Source organism: Chiloscyllium plagiosum, unplaced genomic scaffold (genome assembly GCF_037043375.1).
Source record: "Chiloscyllium plagiosum isolate Xiang-an unplaced genomic scaffold, Cpla_swu_hap1 HiC_scaffold_35, whole genome shotgun sequence".
NCBI classification, from domain to species: Eukaryota; Metazoa; Chordata; class Chondrichthyes; order Orectolobiformes; family Hemiscylliidae; genus Chiloscyllium; species Chiloscyllium plagiosum.
Window position 1 is genome coordinate 22,734,606 of NW_028270173.1, and position 16,351 is coordinate 22,750,956.

General features: G+C 45.8%; 1 protein-coding gene across 2 annotated transcripts in view; it reads right to left on the bottom strand.

The window, feature by feature from the left end:
• Nucleotides 1-15,635, bottom strand: part of LOC122541386 (protein CutA homolog) — a 30,121-nt gene extending 14,486 nt beyond the window's left edge. Inside the window, exons 1-4 of one of the 2 annotated variants that reach the window (XM_043678115.2) lie at nucleotides 15,555-15,635; nucleotides 8,716-8,864; nucleotides 5,756-5,815; nucleotides 3,886-3,931 (exon numbers count right to left, since the gene is read on the bottom strand). In XM_043678115.2, the coding sequence (XP_043534050.1) occupies nucleotides 3,886-3,931; nucleotides 5,756-5,815; nucleotides 8,716-8,864; nucleotides 15,555-15,629 (330 nt within the window). In that variant the 5' untranslated portion in view covers nucleotides 15,630-15,635. Of the gene's footprint in view, nucleotides 1-3,885; nucleotides 3,932-5,755; nucleotides 5,816-8,715; nucleotides 8,865-14,394; nucleotides 14,488-15,554 lie in introns of those variants that run through there. The other variant, XM_087979351.1, reaches the window with a different exon arrangement.
• Between the last annotated feature and the right edge of the window lie 716 nt (nucleotides 15,636-16,351).

A 16,351-nucleotide genomic window follows, 5' to 3' on the forward strand; every position in this document is an offset into this window, starting at 1 on the left:
TGGAGAACTAGGAGCTGGAGTATGCCATTCAGCCCTTTGAGCTCCCCCTGCCTTTCTGTAAGATCACGGCTGAACTGGCTGTGGGATGAAAGTGGTTAAGGCACCACGCATTGTCGATGAGATGCAGCATGTACGTTTAAGATAACAGGTCCAACCACTATTGTTAGGGGTGTCCCAAGAATGATTCCCTGCTGTTGCCACGACTCAGTACTGGCATGATTCTCCCACTCCCCCTCCCCCCCCAGCCGAGTGGTTCAGGCCAAGTCTCAATTTTACAATGGAAATTATGGCAGCGGATGACTGTATCTCTCATAACTGAATGTGACCAAATACTACCAATATTAGTCAGGGAGCTAACCCTAATGAAAGGAAGTTTACAACAGAAGGTGATAGCCTTGGAGCAACTAAAGTTAATACACTGGCTAACCAGGTAACATCACCGCTTGTTTCATGATTTGTCACATGTACAGTGAAAGTGTTGTTTTGCATGTTCTGCATACAAAATGCATCAGGTTAATACAACAAGCAATGAATACAATGTTCCAGCTGCAGAGAAGGTGCACAAAGAGTGAGGTCAACATTAAGTCTGAAGTTTGAAAGGTTCATTCAGATGTCTAATAACGGCAGGGAAGAAGCTGTTCTTGAATCTGTTGGTACGTGTGTTTCAGCTTTTGTATCTCCTGCATGAGAAGAGATTGGAAGAGATTGTAACCAGGGTGGCAAGGGGTCTTTGATGATGTTGTCTGCCTTCCCGAGGCAGCGAGACGGGTCGATGGAGTCAATGGACGGAGAGTTGGTTTGTGTGATGGACTGAGCTGCGTTCACAACTCTCTGTAGTTTCTTATGGTTCTGGGCACAGCAGTTCCTGTACCAAGCTGTGATGCATCCTGATAGAATGCTTTCTATGGTGCATCTATAAAAATTGGTAAGTGTCTTTATGGACATGTCTTTCAGAAACTCAAACCCTGTGGAGTAATCTCCACTCAATTTATTTCCTCTGAAAACGCACGTTAACTCCTGCTAGGAGAATTTTCTGACAGATTGAAACTACTGCCAAGGCTGGAAATCTGAAATAAAACTGGGAAATGCTGAAAATGTTCAGTGGGTCTGGTCGCATGTCGGGGGAGGGAAAAAGAAAATGACAGAGAGACTGCATGACTGCTCCAGGTCTGTGACACTTCTGGGCAGTGCACAGAAATGAAACCTTAAGGGTTAATTCTTAGTCAGTATCCGATTCTACCTGAAACCTCTTTCCAGGCAGAGATGGGAACACAATGAAGCTCTTTAAAATTATAAAGGGGGCTTGATATTGCTTTCACAGGTTGCAAGGAAGAAAGCCTGGGGAAGAAGGTGGTGTCATAAATATACAGTAGTCACCAATGAATCCAACAGTGAATTCTTAAAAGAAAGTCCCACAGTCCAAAGAGGTTAAAATATGGAAAGTGCAGCTACACAGAGCAACTGAGATCAACAGCATTTAAAAGAAAGCTAGACATGTGCATGAGGGAGAAAGGAAAGGGAGGATAAGTGAAATAAAGAGGGACAGAAGATTGCTATGGGGAGCTTGCATAGAGCAGTTGGATTAAATGGCCTGCTCATATAGCAAGTTCTACTTTCACACCTCCAGTCAGTCTGTCTGCTGTGGTTTCCGTCAACGTTTTCCACCCGATTAATTTGATCGCTCTGAAATGCTATCACTGCAATTGCTGAACCGAAGATTTCCAGTTTCACCTGTGGCCCAAAGGTACACCACTCCGTGTCAAAAAGAAAGAAAATAAAAGTAAGAAACGCATCGCCAGAGCTGGCCTGACACTCAACAAGCTGAACTTCAGCAGATTTTGATCACCGCTTTCGACAGAACACAACTGCAGGACGATAAGAGACCGAATCTTGTGCCTGACTCGCCACAATATGTAAAATTGCAATCATGCTTCTCAGTGAACACCTGCCTGGTCTCGAGTAATTATATCCCTGTATTCCCTCCCCTGCTGAATATGTCAGAATACGCAGACGATTGACTCGAGCTTTCATTTTTGTTCACCTGCTGAACAGATAGTTATAAAATAAAAACTCCAGCACAGAAACAGACCATTCAACCAAGCCAGAGTTTAAGAGAACTCCGATCTTTCCTCACCCAACTCAATCACTACATCCCTCTATTTCCTTCACCTTCATCTATTTGCCCAGCTTTCCCTTACAGCAACTATACGACTCACTTTAACCACACCCTGTGAGACAGGACTCCACCTTATCACCGTGCTCTCTGGGCAGGGAGGTCTCTTCACAACTCATGTACTTTACCAGCTACAGTGGACTTGCCTCAGCTTCTCCGGCCTTCGTCTCTCTGTCCTCTCACCGCCCGCTGTGCCTTCAGTTATCAGAACTACAGTCATTATAGTACAGCAGGAGGCCGTGTGGCCTGACAAGCTCATGTTGTCACTAGAACAGTCCTCTCTATCCCCGTAGTCCTGCAAGTATATTTCTCTCAAGTGCTTTTTGAAATCACTGATCATCTCTGCTTCTACGAACGGAGTTCGCGTGACTTCTAGGTTATTAGCACACATGGCATAGAAAAGGTTTTTTACATTAGATACATACATTAGGGACATTTAAGCAACGCACATAGGCACATGGATGATAGTAAGTTGAAGGGTATGTAGGTTAGTTTGACTCAGAAGAGAGCTTATGCTCGAAACATCGACTCTCCTGGTCCTCGGATGCTGCCTGACCTGCTGTGCTTTTCCAGCACCACACTCTCAACTGTGATCTCCAGCATCTGCAGTCCTCACTGTGTTGATTTTAAAGCTACTGTGAAACCGCTTTCCAAGGATGCCTACCTTGAAGAAGTTCCCCATCTCTCTCTACAAGGGACTCCTGACGAAGGGCTTATGCCCGAAATGTCAATTTTCCTGCTCCTCGGATGCTGCCTGACCTGCTGTGCTTTTCCAGCACCACGCTCTCGACTAATCTCAGAGTAGGATAAAAGGCCAGCACAACATCAGGGCCGAAGGGCCTGTAACACACTGTACTGTTCCCCTGCATTTCTGACCTAACACCCTTTGTCCCTGTACCATCAGCTGAAAGCAGCATTGTTTCTTTGGTCTACCTTTATTGAAACCTGTGCAGGATTTTAGTTACGTGCAGTTTTGGTCTCAGGAAAGATACAACTGCCAGAGAGGGAATGCAACTAAGGTCCAGCAGTTTTGGTCCCAGAACTGTTCGATCAAGAGAGGATGGATCAACTGGGCCTGAAGTTTCGCAGAATGAGAGGCGATTTCATTGAAACCTACAAAATGCACAAAGAGATAAACAGGGGAAATGTAACCTTCCCACGGTTGGGGAGTCTAGAACTAGGGCAAACATTTTAAAAAAGAATACCACTTAATTCCAAGACAACAAAACTTTAGTTTTTAAATCAGAGGGTTGTGAATCTCTGAAACTCTCCACCCCAGAGGAGAGTACTTGAGGCTTGACAATATTTTTTTCAGAGAGTTATGGGATAGTGTGAGTAAAAGGCACTGAAGTGGATCATCAGCCATGATCATTTTCAATGGCACAGCAGGTTCGAGGGGCTGAATGACCGACTCTTCTTCCTATGTCATGATCTCTACACCTCTATTAACTCTTCTTTCAATATCTTTAACTCCAAGGATAGCAAGTCAGTGGCCTACATTCTCTGTCCCCAAACCTCTGTTCCTACAGCACATCTTCAAAGTTCTCTCTCTCACTGACCATACCGTCTGCCGCAGCCCTTTGCTTCCTCTGGCTTACTCAGATCTGACTTCCTGTGTGAAGCCCATAGAAATATATCACAATAAGGACCCTGTAATTATGCACAATTGCTATCAATCTGGTCAAACATTGTGTTATAATCTGAAAACTCACAAGCAGAATTTCGCTGTCTTCCTCAATGTTTCCTTTCCATTCGTATCTGGAGGTAAATTTAAAAAAATTAAAACATTATGCAACTAAATTTACATGTATGCAAATGAAATTTCCATTCCCACGATGGAAAAAAATATCACATTTATGAAGCATCTTTCTCTACTTGAGGATATCTCAAAGCTCTTGACAACTATTGAAGTACTTTTTGAAATATGAATCATTTGTAATGCAGGGAAGACGACAGCCAATTTGCTCATAGCAAGCTCCCAGAAGATGGAATGGGACAATGACAAGAAACAGTAAACTCCTCTGAATCTGGCACACGGTTATAGAGATGTACAGCACGGAAACAGATCCTTCAGTCCAACTCGTCCACGTTGACTCTCTGTGTTAAATTAAGCGAGTCTCATTTGCCACCATTTAGCCCATATCTCTCTAAACCTTTCCTATTCATGTACCCATCCAGATGGCTTTTAAATGCTGTAATTGTACCAGCCTCCATCACTTCCTCTGGCAGCTCATTCCATACATGCACCACCTTCTGCGTGAAGACGTTGGCACTTAGATCCCTTTTAAATCTTTCCCATCTCACTTTAAACTTATGCCCTCTGGTTTTGGATCCCTCTGCCCTGGGAAAAACATCGGCTCTTCCCCCCGCAACCCTCCCTCCCCCATGCCCTTAGGATTGTATAAACCTCAAAAAACCCTCAACCTCCAACTTTCCAGGGAAAACAGCCCCAGTGTATTAAGCCTCTCCCTGTAGCACAAACCCTCCAACCCTGGCAAAATTCTTGCAAATCTTTTCTGAACCCTTTCCTGCTTCACAACACTCTTCTGACAGCGGGGAGACCAGAGTTGATTGCAGTATTCCAAAAGTGGCCAAACTAATGTCTTGTACAGGCCCAACATGAGCTCCCAACTCCTGTACTCAATGCACTGACCAATAAAGACAAGCATACCAAATGCCCCCTTCACTATCCTGTCTACCTGTGACTACATTCAAGGGACTATGAACCCACAGTCGCCCAAGGCTGGAATTGAACCTGAGTCCCTGGCACTGTGAGGCAGCACAGATAACCACTGAGCCACCATGCCTTCTAGAATGCAACTCAGTGTCTTGCTACAGTTCTAGGTAGTTAAGAGACCCTCCCCACTGCTGTGGGTCTGGAGTCACATGTGAAGACTGAGAAGATTCCGTCATCAAAATAACATCAGAGAACGAATTTTTGCCATGCCCAGTGGTTTCACAGTCACTATTATTGAGATTAGCTTTTTATTCAAAATTAACCCAACGAATTGAATTTAAATTCACCCAACTGCCTTGGAGGGATTCTAAACCCATGGCTCCCATTGTTTGGTTAGTTCTCTGGTCCACAACCAGCATGCTACTGATCCACAGTCAAGGTACAGTATCTTGACAGGACCTGTTTAACAGCACTGTGGGAGCACTGTGCCCCACAGACTGTAGTGGGTGATGAGAGCAGCTCACTGTTACATTCTCGAGGACAGTCAGGGATAGATAACTCACGCCAGTCTTACTGGCAACGTTCACACCTCTTGGCTGCATAAGGTGAAATGATCTTGCTGCAAGGGAGTTCTATTAATCTGCTGGCAAATGTCCACCTGCGAAGCAACGCTGTTAAAATGGATTGACCGATTACTTGTCTCAGGGCTGTGAGTGGATGCCTGATGGTCATTCAAGGTTAGATTGGGTAAATGGATGAAAGAAGTGGGGTCATAGGGATAGTGGGAGGTAAATGGGATTAAAGGTAATTTCACCCCGCGGCCAAAAAGTGCTGAACGCAGACTGAATCCGACGACATCTTTCCGCCCGTAACATCCGCCCACCTGGATGAAAAGACTCACGTACACGGAAGTTATCTGTGGCACAATGTTCACGCAGGCAGCCAGCTTCTTCTGTACAACACCCCTGAGGAATCAAACAGAGCAAGGAATGTCAATGTTCATTGTGTACCGCAAAGTGTGAATTACTTCAGTCAATTGCTCCAAGTTCAATTTGTAATGGGATTTGTGATGGGATCAAAAGGGCTTGCTTGACTGAATAAGTTAATGGTTTATTTCTAAACTGGCCGTATTTTTGTCTTGCCAAGCAATCGCAATGCTTTAAAAAAAAAGGGCTGAGAAGAATAAATGGGAGACCCATAGAAACCTATAAAATTCCAAAAGGACTAGACATGGGTAAACACAGGGAGGGGTGATCAGGGAGTTCGGAATCGGGGGGGGGGGGGGGGGGGGGGGGGGGGGTGTCACAGTTCAAGGAGAGGGGATAGGCCATTCAGGTTTGAAATGAAGAGACACAGATTGGCGAGCCTGTGGAATTCACTACACCGCAGAAATCAGTTGAAGCCAAAACATGGGATGTTTTCAACAAGGAACTAGATATAGTTCTTATATTTGAGGTGATAGAAGGATATGTGGAGAAAACAGGAAGAGGATGATCAGCCATGATCATATGGAATGATGGAGCAGGCAGCTGGAAGGGCCGAATGGCCTACTCCTGGCTATTTTTGATGTTCGCAGGAGACTCATGTTTACAATGCTGCAGGCCCCATGGTTGCAATTCTCTGTCGTACTTTGCAAAGTATGATATGAAGTCCGGTAAAAGACAGGATTTATTTATGTGGTACAATGAGTCTCGGTTTTTGGGTGGGGAGTGTAGTGTTGCAAAGTGCTCCAAGACAAGCAGCGTACTTTTGAAGGGTATCTGCTTCACGTGCGGCAGCCAAACTTCCCATAGCAAGCCCTAGAAACAACACTGAATCGGAGTCGGGAACGGGGGTGCTGGGGTGGGGGCAAATCTGGTTTTAAAAGAGGATCTGAGAAAAGAAATGGAGAGCAGGAGACACAGTTACTTTCTCAGAAGAAAATAGGCAATTGTGACGTCGAGGATTCTGTCTGGACTAACTCAACATCTCAGCAGTCTGGATCCAGGCCTGGAGGGAGTGAAGTGTCTCCAAAGATGCAGGTAATTCTAAACTAGCAGCCATAGAGATTAATTCCGAGGACCAAAGGATTCTGTAAGGTGCTATTGATAAGATGGCCGACAGAGACGTACAGAGTTCAAAAGTCGGGAAAAATTAGGTTACATATTAGAGTTAAAAAGGGAGTAGGGGTTAAATGGTTGCTTGAGAGTTGGGGGGTGGGGGGGACAGATGGAAAAAAAAAAGTTGTTGAAGTTTTTCATCTCGCACTCGTCACATCATCATCACAAGAATACCAGATCTCAAAGGGAACAACAATTACAGGTCATTGTGCTATAATGTGACAGTTGGACTCCTCTGCAACGCTGCGCAACAGAAAACCACTATAGAAAATTGCTATACCCAATCAGCAGAAAGTTTGCGTTATCCGAACAGCGTCTACAATTCATCAATCACGTTATAGCCAATTCGTGTTAATGAAGCGCGTGTTAAACCAGAACGACCTGTACAAGTGCACAAGAAGAGGGGGTTGATTGGTTGGAAAGTGGTCTGTGATAGGTAAAGGTGTCACCATGGAGCATGTCAGTAAAACAAGGTAATCCAAATTTTTATTTACATTCAAACCAAGCAAGTTGACACTGACTGAACAAGGTATCGCCACGCAGAGTCCCCATGAAAGGGCTCCTTCTGTTTTTATTCAGTTCGCCAAGGAGCAAGGCCGAGACACAGGCTTCCTGTTTGCAAAGACCAAGGCCCCTGGATGTGAATATGTGCAACTTCTAGCAGGCGTACACGGGCTACATTAATCTTAAAATTGATTGTTAGTATAATTTTTAGCACAACCTGGATTGTTGAGTAAGTGCTTTTCCTGATTTGCTGAATCACATTTAATGTTGGACACTGAGCTCCATGATTTGCAAGCACAGGCTGGTTGAATATAGTAAGTGCTCTGCCTGATGCAATCACTTGCTGTTTCATACGATCCGCCAGCCACTGGGACGTATCGCCTAGATACCTGGCATCATGCCAGCACTGAAACTTGTATACCAATTACTAATTTCAGAGGAACTAATTTTAGAGGTAAGTAGAACATTTTATTTTGGTTTGATGGTTTAATCTTGCATGGAGAGTACCACTCCATGCTGCTACTGCATCGTAGCAGGATGAAATGGCGAACCGCAAACAGTATCTTTGTAATACTGGTTTGTTGAACGCAAGGCAGAAAGTTATAACTGCACATGAGACAAACAAAAAATGTGCAGTGAGTTGCTGTGACCTGGAATGCACTGACTGAAAGAGCAGTGAAAGTGCATTCAGTGGTAACTTCTGAAAGGAAATTGGAAGAATGGTCACAGAATCATAGATAGCCTACAGTGCGGAGAAACAAGCCATTCGGCCCATCAAGTGTTCACAGACTCTCTGAAAAGCATCCCACCCAGACCCTGCTCCCACAGTCCATCCCCTTTAATCCTTCTAACCTGCACATCTTTGGAATGTGGGAGGAAACCAGAGCACCTGGAGGAAACCCACGCAGGTGAGGGGAGAAGGTGCAAACTCCACACAGACAGTCGCCCGAGGGTGGAATCAAACCCTAGCACCGTGAGACAGCAGTGTTAACAACTGAGTCACCGTGCCGACTGAGGGGAGAAAAACTGCCGGCCCCACCTCAAAAGATTATGAGAGTGCGATCAGTCATATAGTTTTATCTTAAAGCTGGCACATCTAAGATGGACTAAATGGTCTCCCATGCGGGATGAATCTACAACGTTACTTGTGTAATAGCAGTGGTTGGGATGAGGGCAGGGGTGAAAGTGTTTAAAACCAGCTGTATGGCCCTAAGCACAGACTCATGCGCAAAAACTGGAAAGCCGTAGACAGTCAGTCTCACCGTGCAATGTCTTTAGCAACCTCCATGTTGGGGCAGGTAATGAAGGCCGCAGAGTGGGTCCCAGACACGTAGGTTTCAGTCGCCATGGAGAACAGTCTCAAGCCCACGCTCCTCAGGCCAGAGAACATCAACAGTGTGAACAGCAGAGCCTACAGGAGAGAAGAGAACAAGGGAGGGTCAGCAGACTTACCTTCAACAGTATCAACATCTGAGGTACAGGAGTGTACAGACTCTTTCTGATTTCTGAAGGGTGCTGCAGTTAAAGGGATCTGCAGGTCAGAATCCCTAAAACATGGAAGCAGGCCATTCAGCCCATCAAGTCCATACCGACCCTCCGAAGACCATCCCGCCACCCCCCTCACCTCCCCCCCCTCTCCCGTAACCCTGCATTTGCCATGAACTGATCCCAACCAGCCTACACATCCCTGGTCACTATGGGCAACTTAGCACAGCCAATCCATCTAACCTGCACATCTTTGAACTGTGGGAGGAAACCCACGGAGATACAGGGAGAATGTGAAAACTCCACACACCAGACGGTTGCCCGAGGGTGGAATCAAAACCGGGTCCCTGGTGCTATGAGGCTGCAGTGCTAACCACTGAGCCACCATGTTGCTAGTTTAGGTATCAAAATCCTCGTATTCCCTGCCTAATGCATTGTGGGTCTACATGGAACATGTGGACTGCAGTGGTTCAAGAAGGCAGCTCACCCTCACCTTCTCAAGGGCAATAAATGCTGGCTCACCCCACATCCCGAAAATCAATAAAAAAAGTTGGCATGCTACATTCACGTGGGTGAGGCATGTGCTTTAAGCATCCTCCCCCTTAAAAGGAGGAAGCAGGTCCACATGGGACTGACTGGGTACATACAGAGCTGGGAGGAAGGTGAAGATAGGGCTTACATTTGCCTTTCTCTCACACATACGTGTACACACACAGACATACACATGTGCACAGACATACAGAGAAGCTGTTTAAAGTTATTCATGGCTGAATTGGAAGCTTTGATAGACAAAAGAATCAAAGATTATAATGTACAGACAACAAGCTGGAGTTAAGACCAGATCACCTATGATCTTACTGAATGGTGGAGCAGACTTGAAGGGCCGAATGGACTCTTCCTGCTCCCATTTTCCTAGACAGAGAATTGTGCAGAGCTTGGGAAACAAAAAGCTTCAAACCCTGTCCGCCCGTCAGTTCCAGAGGCTGAGCAGTCAGTAAGCCTTGTGAGAATGAAGCAGACAACTAAAATCAATGACAAGTAATCACTCTGTCCAGCAGCGACATTCAATCAAGCAGTTCACACCATCTTCAGAGCCCAGGGGCTTTCAATTATTTAATATGCAATTAAGCATTATAACAGTGTGCGCAGGTGGCACGCATGCAAACTGCTAACTCAGAGCTGGACGAAAATAACAGGAACAACCTCCCCCCCTCACTGTGCGCGCGCGCGCACACACACACACACACAAACTGCAGGCTAACTCGCCAACCTTTAATTCACGCTCAAGGTCAGTAAAGAAAACCCATCCATTCCCCGTGCTCCTAGCTCACCCACCAATCTGACCTGGCCACTCCAGCACTGAACTACACCCAACTCTACCTTCCCTAATGAATCTGGGTGTTGAGAAGGATCTGGCTCTGTTTGTACACAGAGGAACCTCGATTATCCGAACAAGATTGCAAGGTCCTGATGCTTGACTAAGCTGTTTTATCCGGTATTGGAATAAAATATTCCCTGCCCGTGTCGTTCAGATAATCAAGAGTTCTCTGTAGTTTGTTTCCAGTCGAGCGTGTTTGTCAGCCTGCCCAGGAGCGTGTCTTTTCACACCCGGATACAGCATTCACCAATCTCTCTCTCTAGTCACCCAAATGGCTCAGAAAACAAGGCACACAACTTCGTGATCCACCCAACCCCATTACCATCCACGTGGGACCTCCCTTCTGAACCACACTCTCTCCACACCCCGTCCTCCCTCTCTCTCTCTCTTTTTCGGATGCCAAGCATGGCTTTGTTCGTTGCACTCTCACCTGTCCCATCAGAATGCTGTGGGACCTGTGTAATTCACAATCTGTGCTAACATGCCTAGTGCAGTACTGAGGGAGCACTGCACTGTCAGTCAGACTGTGGGTGAAACACTGAACTGTCCGCCCTTCCGGTTGGATGGGAAGATCCTATGGCATTATTCAAAAAATAGCGGAGGAAATGCTCTGGTGAATATTAATCCCTCATGAACACCCTTACTAAATCTGATTACCACTGTTCGCCGGAATGTGCACTCTGCAGCCTGGCTGCCTTATTTCCTACATTATGACCACAATTAGCTATATTCCAAATGTACTATCAATGGCTGTTACTTCCAAACTTCTTTCTGGATCGGGGAAGAAACAACAGAGAGGCTGCATACACTTGCAGCTTCTAGGCAACGTTGGCTGCAAAACAACTGGGGATGTCCTGAGATTGCAAAAGGTGTCACACAAATGCAAGTCTTTGTTCTCCTTTCCCCTCCCTCGATCCCCTTCCTGGGAGGCACGGTGGCTCAGTGGTTAGCATTGCTGCCTCACAGTGCCAGGGACCCGGGTTCAATTCCCACCTCGGGCAACCGTCTGTGTGGAGTTTGCACATTCTCCCTGTGTCTGCGTGGGTTTCCTCTGGGTGCTCCGGTTTCCTTCCACAGTCCAAAGATGTGCAGGTCAGGTGAATTGGCCGTGCTAAATTGCCCATAGTGTTAGGTGCATTAGTCAGGGGTAAATGGGTCTGGGTGGGTTACTCTTCGGAGGGTCGGTGTGGACTTGTTGGGCTGAAGGGCCTGTTTCCACACTGCAGGGAATCTAATCTAACCTAATCGAAAGATAGGCCATCTCATCCACACTCCTGTTCCACACCCAACAGTCTCAAAACAATGCGCAAAGTAAAGGTCGCATCTTTAGTGATCACCTCTCCTGCTTCCAAATTCCATGCAGGTTCTCTGGAGGGCTGCGTCCGACCCAAGTGCAGAAACTGGCGGCAGGAGGGAGAGTCACGAAGTGAATCAGAGGTAACTTCACAGTGTACCGAGAAAATGAAAGTACGGGGCAGCAAGCCAAAGATACAGCTACAGGCTGAAGCAAGAGAAATCCAGGCCTGAGCCACTTGCTGACTTTAAAATAGAACTCTTACACTTATTTAACAGTCATTGACCAGTTTATTATAAATAACCAACTCTCCTATTGGAACTGTTCTATGAACACATTTTTTAAAAATTACAATATATAACAGTATAGAAACAGGCTGACACGTGCTGGTATTTATAATCTCACCCCTTATCAGCATCTTCTGTTCCTTCCTCATGTAGCTGTATGCCTTCAAATTAAGTGATGTGGAGGAGCCGGTGTTGGACTGGGGTGGACCAAGTTAAAAATCACACAACACCAGGTTATCGTCCAACAGGTTTATTTAGAAGCACTAGCCTTCAGAGCGCTGTTCCTTCATCAGGTAGCTAGTGAGGCAGGATCAGAATTTATTGCAAAAGATCACAGTGTCATGCAACTGATAGGATATATTGAACACACCTAAATTGTTGTTAAGTCTTTCTCCTTTTAGAATGGGCTACAGGTATTGATTCATTAATATGTAAATCCCAGAACTACTTTCAAGTCACATTCTCAAGATAACTTAAGGTTTTATGGAAAAAAAGTGACATCTCAGTTCAGACAATGCATTAAAGGTGTGAGGTTAGAGTCTGTCTGTATTCCAATCTTGACTCAGACTGGTTCTATTTTGAATGCAGGAATTTATAACATGCAAATACAATTCTGCAAATGCAAATTCACCCAATATATTTATATCCGCACACGCGTCTGTGAGTGAGAGTTTGTGTACACGTGTGTGCACGCGTGCTTGGTATGCTTATACTCCATTGCACACACTCTACCAAGAGCTTACACACATGTGCACACACTTACACTCTCTCTCTTCCTCCCTTGCATGCACACAAACACACATATAAGTCTATGGAGTGAATCTGCATTTGCAGAATTGTATTTACAGATCTATTTTGTTCTAAAAGCTCACAGTATGCAGGCAGTCAATCTATGTGATATTTTATTGAGTCCTACATTAGAAACAGAACCAGTCTGACTCAAGATTGGAATACACACAGAGTCTAACCTCACATCTTTAATGCATTGTCTGAACTGAGATGTCACTTTTTTTTTATAAAACCTTAAATTATCTCGGGAATGTGACTTGAAAGAAGTTTTGGGATTTACATATTAAGGAATCGATACCAGTAACCCTCTCTAAAAGATGAAAAACTTAACTACAATCTAGGTTTGTTCAATATATTGTTTTAATTGTATGACACTGTGACCTTTTACTATAAATTCAGTGTCTCATGATCCTGCCCCACTAGTTACCTGATGAAGCAGCAGCATCCTGAAAGCTGGTATTTCCAAATAAACCTGTTGGACAGTAACCTGGTGTTGTGTGATTTTTAACTTCAAATTAAATATGTTAAGGATAATCACTTTAACCACACTTTTGTGGCTGTTAGTTCTACCAGGCGTGAGGCCTTCAGATCAGGAGACCCACTCAAGTCTGACCTTTGCAGAGCCATAAAGACAGCCAAGGACCAATACCGATCCAAACTAGAGACCCAAACAGACACCCAGCGACTATGGCAGGGACTGAATGACATCACAGGTTCTAGGAAGAGACAGTGCAAGATAGCAGATGATGACACATCCCTCCCAGATCGTCTCAACACCTTCCATGCTCGCTTTGAGCCTATTCTGACAAGTCCTGATGAACCTATCCCAACAGTCACTGCATCAGAGGTCAGATCAGTTTTCCGCCGTGCGAATCCAAGGAAAGCGATGGGACCGGACGGAGTACCAGGCTGTGCACTCAGAGCATGCATAGATCAACTGGCAGAGGTCTTCTCCGACATCTTCAAGCTCTCCCTGCAGCAGGCCACTGTCCCTGCCTGTTTCAAGAGGGCCAACATCATCCCCGTGCCTAAGAAGGCTCAGGCAGCATGTCTCAATATCGCCCAGTGGCCCTAACTTCGGTGGTCATGAAGTGCTTTGAAAGGCTGGTCATGGCATTAATCAACTTCAGCCTCCCCACTACTTTTGACCCACTCCAATTTGCCTATCGGACCAACAGATCCACGTCAGATGCCATATCACTTGCCCTTCACTCCTCCCTAGAACATCTTGACACTAAGAACAGGTAATTAAGAATCCTACTCATTGACCACAGTTCAGCCTTCAGCACTATTATCCCCTCGAGACTGATTACTAAACTTAGTGATCTCAGCCTAAGCCCCACTCTCTGCAACTGGATCCTCAGTTTCTTGACCCACAGGCCACAATCAGTGAAGATTGGGACCATATTTTATCCTCACTAACACTCAACACTGGAGCCCCCAGGGGTGCATATTCAGCCCCCTACTGTACTCACTGTATACCCATGACTACGTCGCCAAATACCAGAGTAATGCCATTCACAAGTTCGCTGATGACACCACCATAGTCAGTTGAATCTCAGATGGCGATGAAACAGACTACAGACGGGTGGTGGAAGACCTGGAAAAATGGTGCACTGAGAACAACCTCGCTCTCAATGCCAGCAAAACCAAGGAACTCATTATTGACTTTCAGCGGGATGTTACTCATGCACCCCTACACATTTACAGCACAGAGGTGGAATGAATGGAGAGTGTCAAGCTCCTGGGAGTGGTCATCCACAACAAGCTTTCTTGGACTCTTCATGTGGATGCACTGGTTACAAAGGCCCAACATCTCTTCTTCCTCATGCAGCGAAAATCCTTGCCAACCTTTATAGGTGTGCCATCGAGAGCATTCTGTCTGAATGTATCACTACCTGGTATAGCAACTGTACCATTCAAGATCGGAGACGGTTACAGAGAGTGGTGAACTCGGTTCGGACAATCACAAAGGACAACCTCCCATCTATAGATTCCATCTACCAGGCCCATTGTCAAGAAAAGGCCATCAGCATTCTCAATGATCCATTCCACCCTGGCAATGTTTTTCTACAACCTCTACGATCAGGGGAGAAGGAGAAAGTGAGGACTGCAGCTGCTGGAGATCAGAGCTGAAAAATGTGTTGCTGGAAAAGCGCAGGTCAGGCAGCATCCAAGGAGCAGGAGAATCGACGTTTCGGGCATTAGCCTTCCTGAAGAAGGGCTTATGCCCGAAACGTCGATTCTCCTGCTCTTTGGATGCTGCCTGACCTGCTGCGCTTTTCCAGCAACACATTTTTTCATCGGGGAGAAAGGTACAGAAGCCTGAACACACGCACCAGCCGGTTTCACTACAGTTTCTACCTGACTGTTGTTAGAATACTGAATGGACTCAAACTCTTAACATTCGCCTGCACCTATACTGTGTTTTTACCGCTGTTTACCTATTATTTACCATCTGTGCTACTTAACTCTGTGATCTGCCTGTACTGCTCACAAGACAAAGCTTTGCCTCGGTACACATGACAATAAATTCAATTCAATTCAATAAGTTTTCAGCACGTCTCCATGCCTTCATCGCCCCCCCACCCCCATTTCTTATTTTTGTATTTATAGTTGATCTCAATTTTGGTCTCCCCGTGCAGAAACGTGGATGCATTTGTCCCCAGCAGAGAAAATTAAACGCTTTCAGAACTTTGAAAGGTCTCTAGCAGTTCACTCTTCAGCCTTCCCCTCCCAGATAAGTATTCATTAAGAGAGGGTTAAGTGGAGAGGCGCGTGCATGGAAATAGGAGGCACTGTTTGGTTTTGTTGCTGAGTTTGAGAGAGAGGAAATTACAGTATAAAGGGAAAATGAAAAAAACTTACAAGCATTGTGGCTCTGAAGGGGCTGTGTTTGAGGCTTAGTTTCACGCTGCCCAGCAAATGACTGAAGTCATGCATTCCCCTCTGCAGACAGACACCAGAGAAGAGGTGTTGGAAACAGGCACTGACAGAACTTTCTGATAACATAGCAGGCTCAGAGAAGGAGGCCAATCGACCCACTGAGTCTGTGCTGCTCGAAAAGACTCAGCACAATGTCTCAGCGGTTAGCACCGCTACCTCACAGCGCCAGGGAGTCGGGTTTGATTTCAGCATCAGGAGACTGATTGTGTGGAGTTTGCACATTCTCCTCACGTTTGCGTGGGTTTCTACCCACAGTCCAAAGGTGTGCAGGTTAGGGTGGATTGACCATGCTAAATTGTCCCATAGTGTTCAGGCTAGGTGGACTAGCCATGGGAAGCACAGGGTTACAGGGATGGTGTGGTTGGTTGCTCGCTCTTCGGAGGGTCCTTGTGGACTGGATGGGCCGAATAGCCTGCTTCCGCACTATAGGCCTTCTCTCCTATAATAGAAGATGTTATGCATTCAAGGGCAGCGCTGTGGGAGCACAGCAGTGTCAGACGTGCTGTCTCTCTGCAGAGGTGTTACATTATAGGCCCGCCTGGCTTCTCAGGTGGACGCAAGAGATTCTACCACACCACTCTGCAGAAGGGCTGAGGGCTTTCTCTCCAGTGTATGATCAAAATATTTATCACAAAATCAGCATCACACAAAGCAGAGTTTTTGGTCATTATCACGCTGCCGTCTGTCGGAGCCCCCGCTATGTGCACCTTAAGTGACAA